The sequence below is a fragment of the Schistocerca gregaria genome, chromosome 1 (assembly GCF_023897955.1).
Source record: "Schistocerca gregaria isolate iqSchGreg1 chromosome 1, iqSchGreg1.2, whole genome shotgun sequence".
Lineage (NCBI taxonomy): Eukaryota > Metazoa > Arthropoda > Insecta > Orthoptera > Acrididae > Schistocerca > Schistocerca gregaria.
The window spans coordinates 635,910,690-635,927,681 of record NC_064920.1 but is presented as its reverse complement, the minus strand read 5'-3'; the positions used below and the strand labels follow the sequence as shown (position 1 = coordinate 635,927,681).

Below are 16,992 nucleotides of genomic sequence, written 5' to 3'. Positions count from 1 at the left end.
TTAAGAATGATTTTGAAGTAATAGGCTTAACATCAGAAGAGGCACCAATGTTAGCACTGAATAGGGGATCATGGAGGAATTTTATAAGGGGGACTATGCACCAGACTGAACGCTGAAAGGCATAATCAGTCTTAAATGATGATGATGATGATGATGATGATGATGATGATGATGATGATGATGATGATGATGATGATGATTGTCAGTTTAACTGGCACTGAAACACTTCAATGTATCATTGATGTTTATTTGGGCCACAATGGAAATACTATATTAATTATTAAACAATGGAAACTCCAGGTAGGAATATTAACAATGTAGGAAAAAGGAAGATGGCTATTAACCATGAAGAGGATGCATCAAGTTGCAGACAGGCAGACTTAAGACACAAGACCCGCCATCTGCTGCCACTAATAACCCTGAAAAACACAATATCATGCAGAGCGGAGTGTTACTTGTGGCCTTCCTTCGGTGTCTGATGCTGAGGAGCATGGAACAGTGTCCGATGACAGTGGCTGTGAAGCAATTCCGCCAGCGATGGTGCATCTTGTGGATGAGAATGATAGGAGATGAGAAACAGTTGCAGTGCTTGATTCCTGGTGTGTGCGGTGCGAAGTTTGGCCATCTGATGCTTGAAAGTTGTGACAAAACATTCTGCTTCACGGTTTGACTGTGGGTGGAATGGTTCACTAGTTAGATGCCGAATGCCATTGCATTCACAGACTGTTTCGAACTCATTTGACATGAATTGAGGGCAGTTGTCTGACACTATGACTTCAGGCAAACCTTCGAGGCAAAAAAATAGACAACACCTGAATTGTGCTACATGACATTGTCGAGTTCAGTGGCACAGGAAAAGGAAATTTGGTTTAATGTTCTACCACAATCAACCAATGAGTGTTCCAAAAAGGTCTCGCAAAGTCTACATGCACATGTTGCCATGGTGATTGCAACTTACGCCAAGCAGAGAATTTTTGTGGTGGAGTGGACTGATTTTCCGCACATGCGTGACACCGTGACTTCACCTGTTCTATTTGGCTGTCCATGCCGTGCCAAGTATAGTGTTGATGGACTAACTGTTTCATATGAACAATCCCCCAGTGTCCTTGGAGAAGTAACTGCAACACTTCTTTTTGCAAAGCTTCGGGGGATGAACACAAGGGACTGTCCACTGTTATTTTGTACCAGACTCACACCTTGCTGTATAGCGAGGCTATGCCAACATGCAAAGTTTCTGTGCACTACAGAGTTCTTTATGCTATGCAATGAGCAAGGCCAAGATGTGGGAATGTATTTGAGCAAAATGTTCAAATTTGAATCAGCTTCCGTGGACTGTGCTATTTTCCTAAAGCTGAGAGGAAAGGATTGAAGCAGTTCAGAATCCTGAGCTTCAAAGTGACAACTAGATGCAGCAAAAGCGTCAGTCAGAAGATCTGAAAGTGTTTCTGCATTACCATGTTGAGATGTTGGACAATACACAATCTCGTGCTGGTATTGAGACAACAACAAAGCCCATCTTTGCAATTTTTGATCAGTTCGTACAGGAACTGGCTTCATCGGATAAAACAAGGACTGCATCAGTTTGTGATCCGTTAATAATCAGAATTTTCTGCCATACAAATAGTGGTGGAATTTGGTGACACCATCCACAATAGCCAATGCCTCTTTCTCTGTTTGTGAATAGTTACACTGAGCTTTTGGACAACACTTTTGATGCAAAAGCAATAGGTCTGTCTTTATCGCCAAATCTGTGCGAGAGCACTGCACTGATTCTGTATGAATAAGTGTAAACTTGCAACACAACTGGTTTCTCAAAATCAAAGTGAACCGAGCTTAAATGACTGAGAAATGCATCTTTAAGTTTTCGAAAAGTGTCTTGGCACTCATCTGTCCAAACAAAGGGCACATTCTTGTGACGCAAGTGATGCAATAGAGCTGCAATTTGTGCAGCACTCAGTATGAACCGAATATAGTAGTTCATTTTCCTTAAGACTGACTGCAATTCTGTGACATTGCGAGGAACTGGCAGGTCTCACGTGGCTAAAAAATTGTGACCTAAGATGATGTACACCTTGACTGTTTGACATGACCAAGATATTGCAACTCAGGTTTTAAAAAATCCCACTTGTCCGGTCTATACTTTAGTCCTGCATCAGTTAACATATGAAACAAAGCATGCAAATCTGTAGTGTGTTCTTCAGCTGTATGATCTGATAAGACAATGTCATCTTAATAGTTTGAACAGTTTGGTACTGAGCAGTCAGCTGTTCCAAATACCGTTGGAAAGTGGTGGAGGTGGAAGCATTGCCGAAAGGCAAACACAAATATTTAAACAAGACCAAATGAGTGTTCACAACACACGTTTTGATATCCTTCATCTAGTGCTATTTGAAGAAAGATATATGTCATGCAAATCAATTTTTGAAAAGGGCGATCAGCAACTAATCTGTCTACGAGATCCTCTTGGCATGACAAGGGATAAGTATCAATCGCAGAGTCTAGGTTGACCATAGACTTAGTCAATGCAAAGGCGAATGCAACCTGAAGGTTTGGGGAGCAAAACCAGTGGACTTGCCCATTGACTAGCTTGTATGGGCGCAATAGTTCCACAGTCTTGAAATTCCTCAAGTTCAGCAGTGACTTTGTCCTGTAATGCAATGGGAACTGTTCTGGCCCAGCAAAATTTCAACTGTGTATTTTCTTTAAAAGAAATAAGTGCAACAAAATTGTTAGCCTTGCCTAAACCTTCAGAAAAGAGTTCAGGGAATTCTTTTGGCAAGCTAGCTACACTGTCTTTTGCATGGAATGAAGACACTGACAACAAATTGTCCTGAATGTTAAAGCCAAACCAATCAGATTAATCAAGACCAAATATGTTCTCACAATCATGTGATTGTAGCACCAAAAGAGTCACTGTTCGCTTATGTGAGTGATACATAGCAGGTAAGTACATTTTCCGAGAACGTAAATGTCTTGTCTGTTATAAGCCGTCAGGTGTGTGCTATTTTAGAAAAACATGGGGAGCCTAACATTTTGTATGTGTAATGATTCAGCAATGTAACAGAGGCACCCATGTCCAACTGAAATTTCCTACATTTCCCACAAAGAAGCAAATGAACAAAAAGTTTGTTGGACTGGCGTAGCACTGAAGAAACTGTTTGCTGGCTAGTTTTGCTCATGCTTGCAGCAGGCTTTGAACACAGCATTGATTACTTTGGCCTTGTGACTAGGGTTTTGGTGTGGGCAGAATTATTATGTTTATTCCTTTGCAAAAACATGGATTGTATGCAACAGTTCTTGCCACAAACGTAACACTGTGCTTGTGTGGGTGGGCAGTCTTGGTGTTTGTGCTGTGAATAGCACTGAGGGCATGACTTAATTCTGTTCGTCTGTTTAGAGAGGCATGGTGCGGGAGGGCTGTTGCTGCCTACTGGGCCATTTGTAAGCAAGGGACGCGTCAACCTGACGAATTGGTGGCTGCTCAAATTTATCGGCTGACACGGCATCTGAATCATACTGGTCTAGGACTTGCACTACATGCTGGAATGATGGGTCTGACTGTTTCAAAATCTGTCTTCTAAGTTTCACATCAGTTACATTGTACATGATCGCATTACACATTACTTCTGAATATAAAGCACCACAAGCACATTTGAATTTGTATTTCCTCGTCATACCCTGCAAATCTCTCACAGAAAGTTTGTTCTGACCTTTTCTTGCAATGAAAGAATTGGTACCTGACTACCACCACATTCACTTGTTGGTCATAATAGTTAGTTAAAGAATCTATAACCTGCTCATAGGAAAGTTCACTCAGAGTGGCATTTGGGAACATTGACAAAAAGTAAAATAGTTTCACAGTACCTGGTACATTATGAATAATGAGGGTTTCATTCTTGCAACCACTTAAGCCATTTCTCTTCTTTTTCATTAAACTGGTGAAAAGACAGTGTGGCACTCAAAGCTACCATTGTTGCACTTTGTGCTGTGGTAGCTGCTTTAGTGGTTAATAACTGCTGTACAGTGTGTAGTAGAGTTGAGATCTGCTGCATCTGAAACTGAGACATCTGTGTTAGCTGCGTTGCATCTATCGCTTGCAGCTGAGGTGCCTGAACAGGGGTTGGGAGAGGTGGATTGCTCATTTTGGAATAGGCAAATGCAATAAGCAGACAAGGCAAGCAATAAGCACCCAAGCAAAGAAAATTCTGCAGTGCCCACCTGAAAACACTGATTATCAAAAATACTAGAAGAGACTTGTTAAAGCATGTAAAAACAGCCCTGCAAAAAAAGACAAGGTAGAATTACAGAAGCCCACGACAAAAGGAAACGGTGGCAGCTAGGCCCTAGGTGCAAAGTGTAAACATGCTATGTTGGTGTTGGTTCACCTTCTCGTCCCAAATATTACATCTCCATGCTTGTTGTCAAAAATGTGGCGTCTAAGAAACCTTGATGCTCAGGTTGCTAGACACACTCAAACAAATCTTATCAATAAGTTTTATTACAAAATGAAAAGATACAATTCTTAACTTCACAATTACAGAGATGTGTCGCAAGCAAAGGGCGACATATGAAATAATCAATCTTCTTCAGTATAAGCAATTCCAGGTCTGAGCTACATAGTGTGTACAAGTGAAGTAACGAGTGTTGATGCTTCTATCCACGTCGCTAGTCCTGAAGCTACTACTCAACTGGGCGTCGCCAGTCGGTCCTCTTCACATAGGGGTCGCTGCTGTCATTGTCGTGGAGAGGGGTTGGTCAATGTGAGATTGGCTGACATCTTTTCACAGCCACCTCTGCTTTATCATTCCCAGACTGGCATGCTGGCACTTGACTTTACACCGTAATGGTAAGAACCTCTGCATACTAAGCAAGGAAGTTTTTTTCACTGCAGATATGCCGTCACCAGCTGGTCAGGCTTTATGGGAGGGATTTTTTGGTGCAAAAGGGGTGACAGCTGTCAAAATGCAGGTACTGTTGGTGGTTGGTGCATTTAACGTGGACAGAGGTGTCAAAGAAACCTTCAGAGAGGATGAGGTCAACATCTAGGAAGGTGGTACACTATTTTGAGGAGGACCACCAGAGGTGTTGATGTTGTGAAGGAATGACGATAGGGTGTCTCCGCCCTGAGTCCAGATCATGAAGATACCTTCAATGAATGTGAGCCAGACTAGGGGTTTTGTGTTTTTTGGCGGCAAGGGATGTCCCATCTTGGTGGCCCATAAAAAGGTTAGCATAGGAGGGTGCCATGTGGGTGCGCATGGCTGTGCTATGGATTTGTTTACGCCTTTCCTTCAAATGAGAAGTACTTGTGGATTAGAATGAAGTTAGTAAAGTGTATGAGGAACGAGGTTGTGGGTTTGTAGTCTGAAGGACATTGGGAAATGTAGGATTCAGTAGTGGTAAGATCATGGGCATGAGGAAAGTTGTGTATATTGAGATGACATGGTGGGTTGAGGAGGACTTCATAAAGTAGATGGCAGAGCAGGTGTTGGGGGTGTGAAAGAATGGAGATAGGGTGTCTTGGCCCTGAGTCCAGGTCAAGACGATATCGTCAATGAACCCAATTACTAAGTTCACTTATTGGCTGTATAAACCTTCGCCTCATGTTAAAGAAATTAATATTATGTTTCTCGTAATAGGACATAGCTTTCTGCCACCTGATGGAGTTTTCTTGCAGATTAAAAACAAAGGTGTTAAAAGTGCTTGCTGATCCAGCAAAATACAGTGAAACTATTCAGATGTGAAACAAATACTAACAAAGAGATAGAGGGGCCGGCCAGTACTTACCTCAGCTCAGTACAGCCGATAGTTACACAAAACAGAACAGAAAATTTACATTCCTAGCTTTCGGAACTTTGTTCCTTCATCAGGGAGGAGAGATGGGGAAAAAAGGGAAGAAGGGAAAGTGGATTCAGTTACTCACAACCCAGGTTATGAAGCAACAGGGAAAGGTAAACAGGGAGGGTAGCAAGGATGGAGGCATAGTTGTCAGAGGGAAGCCAAAGATATTCTACTGTAAGTACTGTGCCAGCTTCAAACCAAAGAGGATGCATACAGAAGTAAAGTGGTATATAGTATTAAGATAAACACAACTATGTAGGATGAAAAGATGCATGAATGGCTAAAGAGGAGAGGGGGAAAAAGGAGAAGACTGAAGAGTAAATGGGAGTGAGGTTGGTTAACGTAGGTTCAGTCCAGGGGGATGGCGGGATGAAAGGAAGTGTTGGAGTGCAAGTTCCCATCTCCGCAGTTCCGAGGGATTGGTGTTGGGTGGGAGAAGCCAAATGGCACGTACGTTGTAGCAGGTTCCTAGGTCCCTAGAATTATGCTGGACGGCATGCTCTGCTACTGGGTATTGAACATCTCCTAGGCAGACAGTTCGTCTGTGCCCGTTCATGCACTCAGCCAGTTTAGTTGTCATCATACCGATGTAAAAGGCTGTGCAGTGCAGGCATGTCAGTTGATTAATGACATGTGTTGTTTTACGTGTGGCCCTGCCTCAAATTGTGTATGCTTTACCAGTAGCAGGGCTGGAGTAGTTGGTTGTGGGGAGATGCATGGGGCAGGTTTTGCAGCGGGGTCGGTTACAGGGGTAGGAACTGCTGGGTAGAGAAGGTGGTCTGGGAATATTGTAGAATTTGACAAGGATGTTATGGAGGTTAGGGGGGCGACAAAAGGCAACTGAGTGTGGTGTGGGGAGAATATTGTCAAGGGATAATCTCATATCAGGGCTTGACTTGAGAAAGTCATATCCCTGGCGGATTAATTTGTTAATGTATTCGAGGCCAGGATAATACTGGGTGACAAGGGGGATGCTTCTATGTGGTCTGGGGGTAGGAACATTGTTGGTGGACGGGGAGAAATGTATTGCTCGGGAGATCTGTTTGTGGACAAGGTCTGCAGAATAGTTTCGGGAGATGAAAGCACTGGTCAGGTTATTGGTGTAATTGTTGAGGGATTCGTCACTGGAGCAGATACGTTTGCCACGAATACCTAGGCTGTAGGGAAGGGAGCGTTTGATGTGGAGTGGATGGCGCAGCTATCAAAGTGAAGGTACTGTTGTTTGTTTGTGGGTTTGATGTGGACAGAGGTGTGGATGTGAGCTTCAACAAGATGGTAAACATCCAGGAAGATGGCTTGGGTTTTGGAGAAGGACCGGGTGAAATTCAGATTCGAAAAGGAGTTGAGGTTAATGAGGAAATTAAGGAGTGTTTCTTCACCGTGAGTCCAGACCACAAAGATGTCATCTATAAACCTTTAGCAGGTCAGGGGAAGCAGCTCTTGGGTCTTCAAGGAAGCCTCCTCCATGCGCCCCACGAAGAGGTCGGCATAGGACGGAGCCATCCTGGTTACCATGGCTGTTCCCCCGATTTGTTTGTAGGTCTGGCCTTCAAAAGTGAAGTAATTATGGGTGAGGATGAAGTTGGTAAGTGTGATAAGGAACGAGGTTTCTGGAAGATCTTCAGGTGGGTGTTGGGAGAGATAGTGTTCAAGGGCAGAGAGACCATGGGTATGTGGGATGTTTGTGTAAAGGGATGTAGCATCTATGGTGACAAGAAAGGTTTCAGGTGGGAGGGGAGTGGGAATGGATTTGAGGCGTTCTAGGAAGTGCTTTGTCTTTGATGTAGGATGGGAGTCTGCAGGTGATAGGTTGGAGGTGTTGGTCTACCAGAGCTGAGATACGTTCTAATGGGGCTTTGAAGCCTGCTACAATTGGACGGCCAGGATGGTTCTCTCTTTGGATTTTGGGTAATAGGTAGAAGGTAGCGGTACGTGGCTCAGGGGGAGTGAGGTGGTCTGTGGTGGTCTATGGAAGCCGTTGAGGCCTTGTGAGGGACCTTGAATTTTTAGTATTTTCTGCAGCTCAGTCTGGATGGAGGGAATGGGATCCTGGGTAACAGCTTTGTATGTTGAGATGTCGGAGAGTTGACGCAGTCCTTCTTCCACATACTCCACATGGTCAAGTATCACAGTTGTGGAGCCTTTAACCACCAAGAGGATGACAATAGAGCGGTCTGTTTTCAGCTTCTTGATGGCACAGGATTCAGCTGGGGTGATGTTGGGGGTTGTCGGGATGTTTTTCACGGAGGACCGGTAGGCAACACTAGATGAGAGGAATTCCTGAAATGTCTGAAAGGGATGGTTTTGGGGGAGGGGAGAAGGATCCCTTTGGGAAGGTGGTCGGAACTGTTCTAGACAGGGTTTGACACTGGGTTTAGTATTTGGGTGCTGTGGTTGGGTGGTGAAGTGATATTTCCAGTTGAGATTCTGCGTGAATGAGAGGAGATCTTTAACCAGAGCAGTGTGGTTGAATTTAGGTGTGGGGCTAAAGGTTAAGCCTTTTGATAGAACAGATCTCTCTGGAGGGAGAGAGGGATCTGGATGAGAGGTTTAGAACTGAATTCTGACTGGTGATATGTGGCATTTGACTGTGGTTATAGTTGAGATTTGGTCTGTGTGGGGTATGTGCTGGGATTCGGAGATTGAGTAGGGTGGTGAGGGGGGTTTATTGAAGGTGCTGCTGTGGTTGGTGTTTGTGAGGGATAGGGAGAGGGACCCCACTTCTTAGCTTTACACTAGCACTGTGGATAGTTTTTTCAGGTGGTGTGTGGCATGGAACTCAAGTTTACAGCTGGCTTCTAGGATGATGATCCTGAGTGTGTTCTCCAAGCAGGGGTTTGAGAGGTGGATGACTTTGAAGAGAGATAGGAGCTGTTGGGAGTTACACGAAGTAGTGTAGAGATTCAGGACAAGTTGGGTAAGGGCTAAGGATTCAAGGTTCTGGAAGTCCAGGAGAGACTGGTGGAAGGAGGGATTGCACCCAGAGATGGGAACTTTTAAAGTAAGTCCTTTAGGCGTAATTCCAAAGGTTAAGCAGGACCAGAGGAAAAGTATATGGCTAGGATGAATGCATGTTTCCGGAATGAATGTAAATAATGTGGTATAGGATTAGGGTGGCTACAACGTACGTTCCATTTGGCTTCTCCCACCCAACACCACTCCCTCGGAATTGCGGAGATGGGAACTTGCACTCCAACAGATCCTGTCACCCCGCCATCCCCATGGACTGAACCTATGATAACCAACCTCACTTCCCACTTCCATTTACTCTTCAGTCTTCTCCTTCTTCCCTCTCCTCTTTAGCCATTCACGCATCTTTTCATCCTACATAGTTGTGATTATCTTAATACTATACACCACTTTACTTCTGTATGCATCCTCTTTGGTTTGAAGCTGGCACATTACTTAACAGCAGAATATCTTTGGCTTCCCTCTGACAACCATGCCTCCATCCTTGCTACCCTCCCTGTTTACCTTTCCCTGTTGCTTCATAACCTGGGTTGTAAGTAACTGAATCCACTTTCCATTCTTCCCTTTTTTCCCATCTCTCTTCCCTGACGAAGGAAAAAAGTTCCGAAAGCTAGGAATGTAAATTTTCTGTTCTGTTTTGTGTTAACTATCGGTTGTACTGAGCTGAGGTAAGTACTGGCCAGCCCCTCTTTCTCTTTGTTAGTATTTGTTTCACATCTTTATATGAGATTTTCCATTATTCAATGAAACTATTCAGTTTCACACAGCAGTGAAAATATTTGGCAAACTTTGACTGGAGGAGCTTCAGGAACCATAATGTGACACTTAGTTTCATGAAAAGTTTGCATCAAATCATAGAGAAGATTACGGATAAAGAAAAGTTTAGGAAAAGTCCATGTTCAGGAGAAAGGTTGTATCTCACTAGATCAGAGGAAAGAGTGAAAAAATAGGAAATACCAAGGAGTAACATGATTTGGATACTAAACGGTTAAAATTGAAAGGCTGCTGGCTTTTAACTATGAAAATTTTTCTTTTCAACTACCTGGAGCTGAAGGTTCTGCATGTGATAAACTTAAGAATGATGAAAGCTGTGAGAAAACTGAAAAAGAAATTAACTGGTGTGGAAGCAGGTGCTTGTGAATTGTGCAATTCTTGATTAATTGTGTTTCAAAATCACATAGTGAAGTTTAGATTTAGGCATACATGTACATCATTCTTCTTAATTTGAGTTATTTAGTTATATTTTTTCAAGCCATCATTCTTAAAAAGTTTATCTAAAAACAAAGATGATGTGACTTACCAAACAAAAGCGCTGGCAGGTCGATAGACACACAAACATACACACAAAATTCAAGCTTTCGCAACCAGTGGTTGTTTCTTCAGGAAAGAGAGAAGGAGAGGGAAAGACGAAAGGATGTGGGTTTTAAGGGAGAGGGTAAGGAGTCATTCCAATCCCGGGAGCGGAAAGACTTACCTTAGGGGGAAAAATGGACAGGTATACACTCGCACCCACACACACATCCATCCACACATACACAGTCACAAGCAGACATTTGTAAACGCATGTTTGCTTGTGACGCATGTCTGCTTGTGTGTGTGTGTGTGTGTGTGTGTGTGTGTGTGTGTGTGTGTGTGTGTGTCTATATGTCCCTTTTCCCCCTAAGGTAAGTCTTTCCGCTCCTGGGATTGGAATGACTCCTTACCCTCTCTCTTAAAACCCACATCCTTTCATCTTTCCTTCCCCTTCCCTCTTTCCCGACGAAGCAACCGCTGGTTGCGAAAGCTCGAAATTTTGTGTGTGTGTTTGTGTGTTTTTTTATTGTGCCTGTCTACTGGCGCTTTCCCGCTTGGTAAGTCTTGGAATCTTTGTTTTTAATATATTTTTCCCGTGTGGAAGTTTCTATATATATAGTGCTGGTAGACAGGCACAATAAAATAACACACAAACACACACACAAAATTTTGAGCTTTCGCAACTGGTGGTTGCTTCGTTGCTTGCTTTTCCCATGTGGAAGTTTCTTTCCATAGGAACTGAATAGCAGCAGTCAAATCCTACATGGTTTGTATGAAAAGTCACTCCCTCCAAATGAAAAATAACCTTTTAACTTCTAAAACATATGATAATATGATAGCCTGCCATAGGAAGGATCCCAAGTCACTTAATAAGAATTTAAAAAATCAGGTAACTACACAGTGTGAATTTTTTTCGCTGTAGTTTCTTGATCATGCTGTAACACAGAGAGTGCAAGTTTCACATCAGGTCCCCTCATTTGTGCTTGCAACATGTAGAAAACAAGGTCTCTCCTATTTTCAGGGCTATGGTACGTTCATATAATATGAAATATTTTGATTGACTCTTTCCAGGATTTGCTGATGCTTGTAAGAGAAGAGCTGTTGTCTCAACAGAGAGGGCCATATGAACGGTATGATCAAACACTGCCTCCATATGAGGCATATAGAGTGGACCAGGAACTCTTTCGCCTGCTTTTTGTTGGCCTTTCACCGTGGGGCAAAGGACCAGAAGCTCTCATGGGCAGAATTTTCAAGGTTTGCACTCTAATGATGTTTAAGTGTTTTTGTGTACAGTGGTAATTTATTTAGAGCCTGTATAGTAGATCTGTTACAGTGAAAGTGATCTTGGCCCAGCTGCCTCATGTGGATATTGTGACCACTTATAAGATGTGATTTTTGTTTACACTTTGAAAGAAAACCTCACAGACTTTTGCACCTCATGCTTGAAAGCTCACAACATTACTACCAGATGTTGGGGATCTTGTTTTGACATACAGAGTATAGCCTACCTCGATCTGTTCTCCTTCTGCAAAACTGATAGTTTTGTAATGTCAAGAAAACTAGATTTTGTTGTGGTGGTGGTGGTGGGAAAGGGTGGCAGGAGATTAGTAGCAGAAGGGACATAAGTAAGTTGTCTCCATCATTCACTGTGCATAATGCTCCTAAGGCAAAGAAGGGAGGTTGTGGAAGATTGTTGTCGGTTTCTCAGTTGTTATTAATACTTATGGACCTGAAAATGTAGCATCTACTTTTCGTGAAATTCCAACTATTTTTGATGAAATTCACATGTAATTTTTTTGTTTGTAAATGATTGGGCATACAAATTTAAAACGTTGTCATTCTGTGTGTGCCAAGGCAAATCCTTAGGGCTTTGAAATTGACAATTAAAAAATGTGGTGTTGCAAAACTTTTTGATTGGAATATTTGCTTTTGCAAAAACTTCCAACAGTCTTTCTTCTTTTGACTTTCTTTTAAGCCTTCAACAAACACTTGTTTCCATTGAGAAGCAGCAGTATTTTCCCACTGGCAAGCTTAGTGCTTCTCCAAGTGAAAGTGTTTTATGACATTTTTCTTTTATCACCCAATTTGATAATTACAAAATCTGCATAATATTAATTTCAACTTTCCATGAGCATTCATAGACAACTGACCCATACTTGACAACACTACAGATAGAACCGACAAGACACTTAATGAAGAAATAGAACCAAAAATAATTCTATTCGCAAGTCAGGGGAAGAGTTTCAGTGCAACTGAAATATGTTCACAGGTTTTGTTTTCCAGTAGCTGTGGTGCAGCTTGTGAACAGTATAAAATGGCAGTCAGCTGCAAATGTAAAGAAGCCAGAATTATGACTGACTGTTGGAGCAGAGAGGAGTCATGTGGAGAATTGAGGCCCAACTCCCTTTCGCAGTGCAGCAGGCTACCTACACCCATGTTCTGGGTTTCTGCAAAAGCAGAACTGGCATGGTCATAGGAATTGCCAAACCCTTCTGGCAATGTGAGGGTTGTAATGAAACTCTGTTATGGATCAGTATTAGTCTCTTCACTCATTTCAAAATAAGAAAAAAAAGAGCAATGTACAACACAAAGCATTCGGGAACAACTTTCGTGCAATTGTTTCAGGTGGTTAGCAGTGTAGTAAACAATATAGTTCATGCCCTGTCTCTAATGGTATTCAACTAAACTACCGTTCAAAACCTCCATGCTAAACCAACTTTTGAACTTAAACTGATATACTGTTGCATTTGTAAACTTCTAATTTTGCAAACACATTCTTACATGTTTATCCTTCAAAGTGGGCTTCAACAGATGATGTGCAATATCAGTGACCAAAAATTAGTTTCAATTTCAAAATTTATATGTATATAAAGCAAAGCTATTTCAAAATATCTGCAATAAAATAGTTGATCTGGATAAAATTTGCTATTATGTAGTGTCTGGTAGGTAATCTCAACTTTTCAGATTTTGAGGCAGAATTCACATTTATTGCAAAATGTGAATTGCATCATCAGAAATTGCATTTTCTTGTGAAATAGTAAAAGTTGGTTGATTAGCTAAACAACTGCTGCTTACTGTTTCATTTGTGGAGCCATAGGAAGAAGGATAAAATTTGCTATTATGTAGTGTCTGGTAGGTAATCTCAACTTTTCAGATTTTGAGGCAGAATTCACATTTATTGCAAAATGTGAATTGCATCATCAGAAATTGCATTTTCTTGTGAAATAGTAAAAGTTGGTTGATTAGCTAAACAACTGCTGCTTACTGTTTCATTTGTGGAGCCATAGGAATTTCCTTCTTGAACATTTGGTTCATTTTTCACTTCCTTCTCCTCTCCTTTTACCCCAGTTCCTCTCTACGACATTAATCCTTCTCCTTTATTTTTCTTTCCAGCTTAATCTCTGCTCCCTTCTATTCTCCAGTCCCACCTTTGCTACCTCCCCCCTCTTCTCACTGCTTTCTTCGTTACTTACCCCTTCTTCTCACTCTGTTTTTTACTCCCTCTCAACATTCCTTACAAACTGATTTTTCTCCTTCCTTCCATCATATTACTTCCTTCCTCCTCTCACAGAAAGCAATGAATGGGAAGTTTTGCCAATTTCAGTCTGAGTGGAAGTCTCCAAAATGGGTGCTCAATGGAAAAAAACCTGACTGAGGAACGTGGTGCACTGCTTAGGACACTGGACTCACATTCAGGATGATGGTGATTCAAACTAGCATCTGGCCATTGTGATTTAGGTTTTCTGTGATTTCTCTAAATCACTTCAGGCAAATGCTGGGTTTGGTTCACTTGATAGGGCATGACTGACTTCCTTCCCTAATCTGATGGGACCAATGACCTCGCTGTTTGGTTCCCTCCCCCCCCCCCCCCCCCCCCAAAAAAAAAAAAAAAAAAATTGGGTGCCACACAGCTAGTTGCCTGACTTTGAAGAGTGAGTGTTCAGAAATGGACAGATCTCATCACATCCATGAATCACCATACTGCAAATGTATCCATTTCACAGTCCATTGAAAAATTTAAGAGACAATCCACCCTGGATTGCTGTTCTAAATTAAGAGGCTCTGCAAAGGGTTAAATCCAAACCTAGCTATGTATCTTAGTCAGAATGAGCCATGGCAGTAATTCTAAATTCTATTACTCATTATACTTTGGCCACAAGTGTACGTGGGTATAATAGGATGAGCAAGGTTAAAGCAAACAGTGCCATAGTAGCCATACAGTGAAATATAGTTATCCTTACATCACAGCAAAGAAGAAGGGTAGAATATTTTTTGCAGATTACATCTACCCTCAACCAAGATGCACTGTACAACATCAGTGGGAAATTATGATGAAGAAAACATTTTTATACCATTATATTTGTTCTCATTTTAATTGCTGTTATTTGATTCTTCCATATCTTGATTAGGAAATTCTGCCTACCACTTGCAGTGGATGGAGGGGCCTACCCTTTGTCTCCTGTTGTGATTGTTGCGACTCCCCAGACTCACAATATTGTACTGTTATTTTAAAGTTGTTTTACATTTGCTTTTCTTATTACTTGGATTTTATGAATCAGATGAGACAACTACAGTAAGAATTAGTTGTTCAATTTTCTTCTTGAGAAATCCTTTCTTATTTATTATCTTGTGAGGAAGGGACTGATGGCATTCAAGTGAACAAATATTCTTGTGAGCTTTTTAAGCCCATTAGTCCCTCCATCCCCCAAGCATTTCCAACTGAATTAGATTAATCAGTGAGATTAGTTACTTTTATAGTACAGAAGCTTACCTGCCCATAAATATTCACTGATATTAATTTGAAGTCAGTGCTTCTCCATGGTACACTAAACAGGTCAGGAGACAGGAGGGGGGGAGGGGGGGGGGGGGGGGGATTTGACATTCTGAAGTAATGCAAAATCTCCAAGGTTTACAGAAGCTCAACTTTGTGCTGACTTTAAAGCAAAATACTTTTAATATTTTCAACAATAAAACAGTCTCAAAATCTGGCAGACAATCTATAGATGTGTGCTGGTCATATGTAAAGTATATCAGCAGCATGACACAATTGATATCATCACTGCAAAATAGCAATGAAGATGTTACCAATGACACTGACAGTAAAGTGGAGTTACTAATCAAAGTTTTTCAAAATTCCTTCACGAAAGAAAATGCAGTAAATATCCTAGGATTCTAATCAAGAACAGCTGCTGACATGAATAATTTATAGATAGATATCCAAAGTATAGCGAAACAAGGTAAGTCACTAAGTAAAGGTCAGTCGTTCAATCCAGACACTATACCTATAAGGTTCCTTTTGGAGTATGCTGAGCAAACAGCTCCATTTTTCATTTTTAGCAGTCACTTCCAGCCACTTGCAAGACAAAAGATCCATACATAAAGACTGGAAATTACACAGGTCATACCTGTACACAAGAAAGGAAGCAGTAGTAATAGTTCGCTGAATTATAGACACAGATCAGTGACATTATTTTGCAGTAATGCAGTATTCCAAAAGTATGAATTACCTCAAAGAAAATGATTTGTTGACACACAGATTCAGAAAATATCATTTTTGTGGCATGCAACCGACTCTTTATTCACATGAATAATGAGTACTATTGACAGGGCCATATGAACAACATAGTAACAGCAGTGAAACACCTGCAGGTGCATAAAAGTATGGTAACAAATTCCATATGAATTATATGTTATCATTATACTTAATTACATTAAGGAGCCTATAGCTAAATGAACAATCAGGGATGGTAAAATTCAGTAGTAGTACCACATCACCATAGTAGTATCCATAAGTTCGAAATACATAACTTACTAAAAGAAATAAAATAACTATCATCCTACAGTCTGGGCCAATAAAAACAGTGAATCACAAAAAGTAACTGTGAGTAAGTATTAGGAGACATAGTTATGTAATTCCATGAAAGTTGTCACTAAGAGCAAATAGAACATGCAGCACATAGCAGACAAAGCTTTATGTCAAGTGTTGTCAAAATGTAGATAATCCTGATGTGATACACGTTCTAAAAGAGCACAAGAATATACTAGTGTTTTAACACCCAGTCAAGAAAAGGCACAAAAACAAAGAATGTGGCTTCTCAGTTCCATCAAAATTTGCTTGTGCATACAATGAAACATTGAAATCAGTCAACATCACTGCCCAACAACACAAAGTAACAAACAAAACACCAGAAATATTTTCTGAAGTAAAGGGACTGAGGAGGATTAATCTCGATAACTCTTTTATGTAGCTGAGGACAACGATAAGCATGTAACCATAATAATGTGTATAAAGTACACACAAAGAAGCAAGTGCCCTGTTATGGAATGGCATCATACATAAATAAAAAGGCGCTCACACACACACACACACACACACACACACACACACACACACACACACTACTTTCCACAGTAAGAAAAGCGAAACCACATATCCTATTGCCGCACAATCATGGCTACATTGCTGTGAATGCATAGACATTAAAAACATATATAACAAATGCATCATGCTATATCCACCTATGGTTGAGATTACTGAATGGTAAAACACATCTGACACTATGGCATCAGGCTGTAACAATACACATACTAAAAGTGACATGAAAATGTAAACGCCAGTTTACATCACTGCATAAAAATGAATGTAAATAAGATTGATAGTCCATTTTAATATATGTGGAGCATGCGCATAAAGCTGTGGTGATGTGGTACTAATTTTAAATTTTACTATGCCAGATTGCTACACTTAGTCATAGGCTCCTAAATGTAATCGCTTATAATAATAATGTTATGTATGATGATGGTATTTGTTCTTTCAGACTTGCCTGAAAGAACAGATACCATTGGTGATCTTGTGGCTCTCGAAGAATGAAATTACAATGAAATCCA

General features: G+C 41.1%; 1 protein-coding gene across 2 annotated transcripts in view; it reads left to right on the top strand.

The window, feature by feature from the left end:
• The window catches only part of LOC126360331 (TBC1 domain family member 9-like), a 184,812-nt gene that overhangs the window by 124,325 nt on the left and 43,495 nt on the right, over positions 1–16,992 (top strand). For both annotated transcript variants that reach the window (XM_050007700.1, XM_050007701.1), the window contains exon 17: positions 11,176–11,358. In XM_050007700.1, the coding sequence (XP_049863657.1) occupies positions 11,176–11,358 (183 nt within the window). The remainder of the gene's footprint in view (positions 1–11,175; positions 11,359–16,992) is intronic.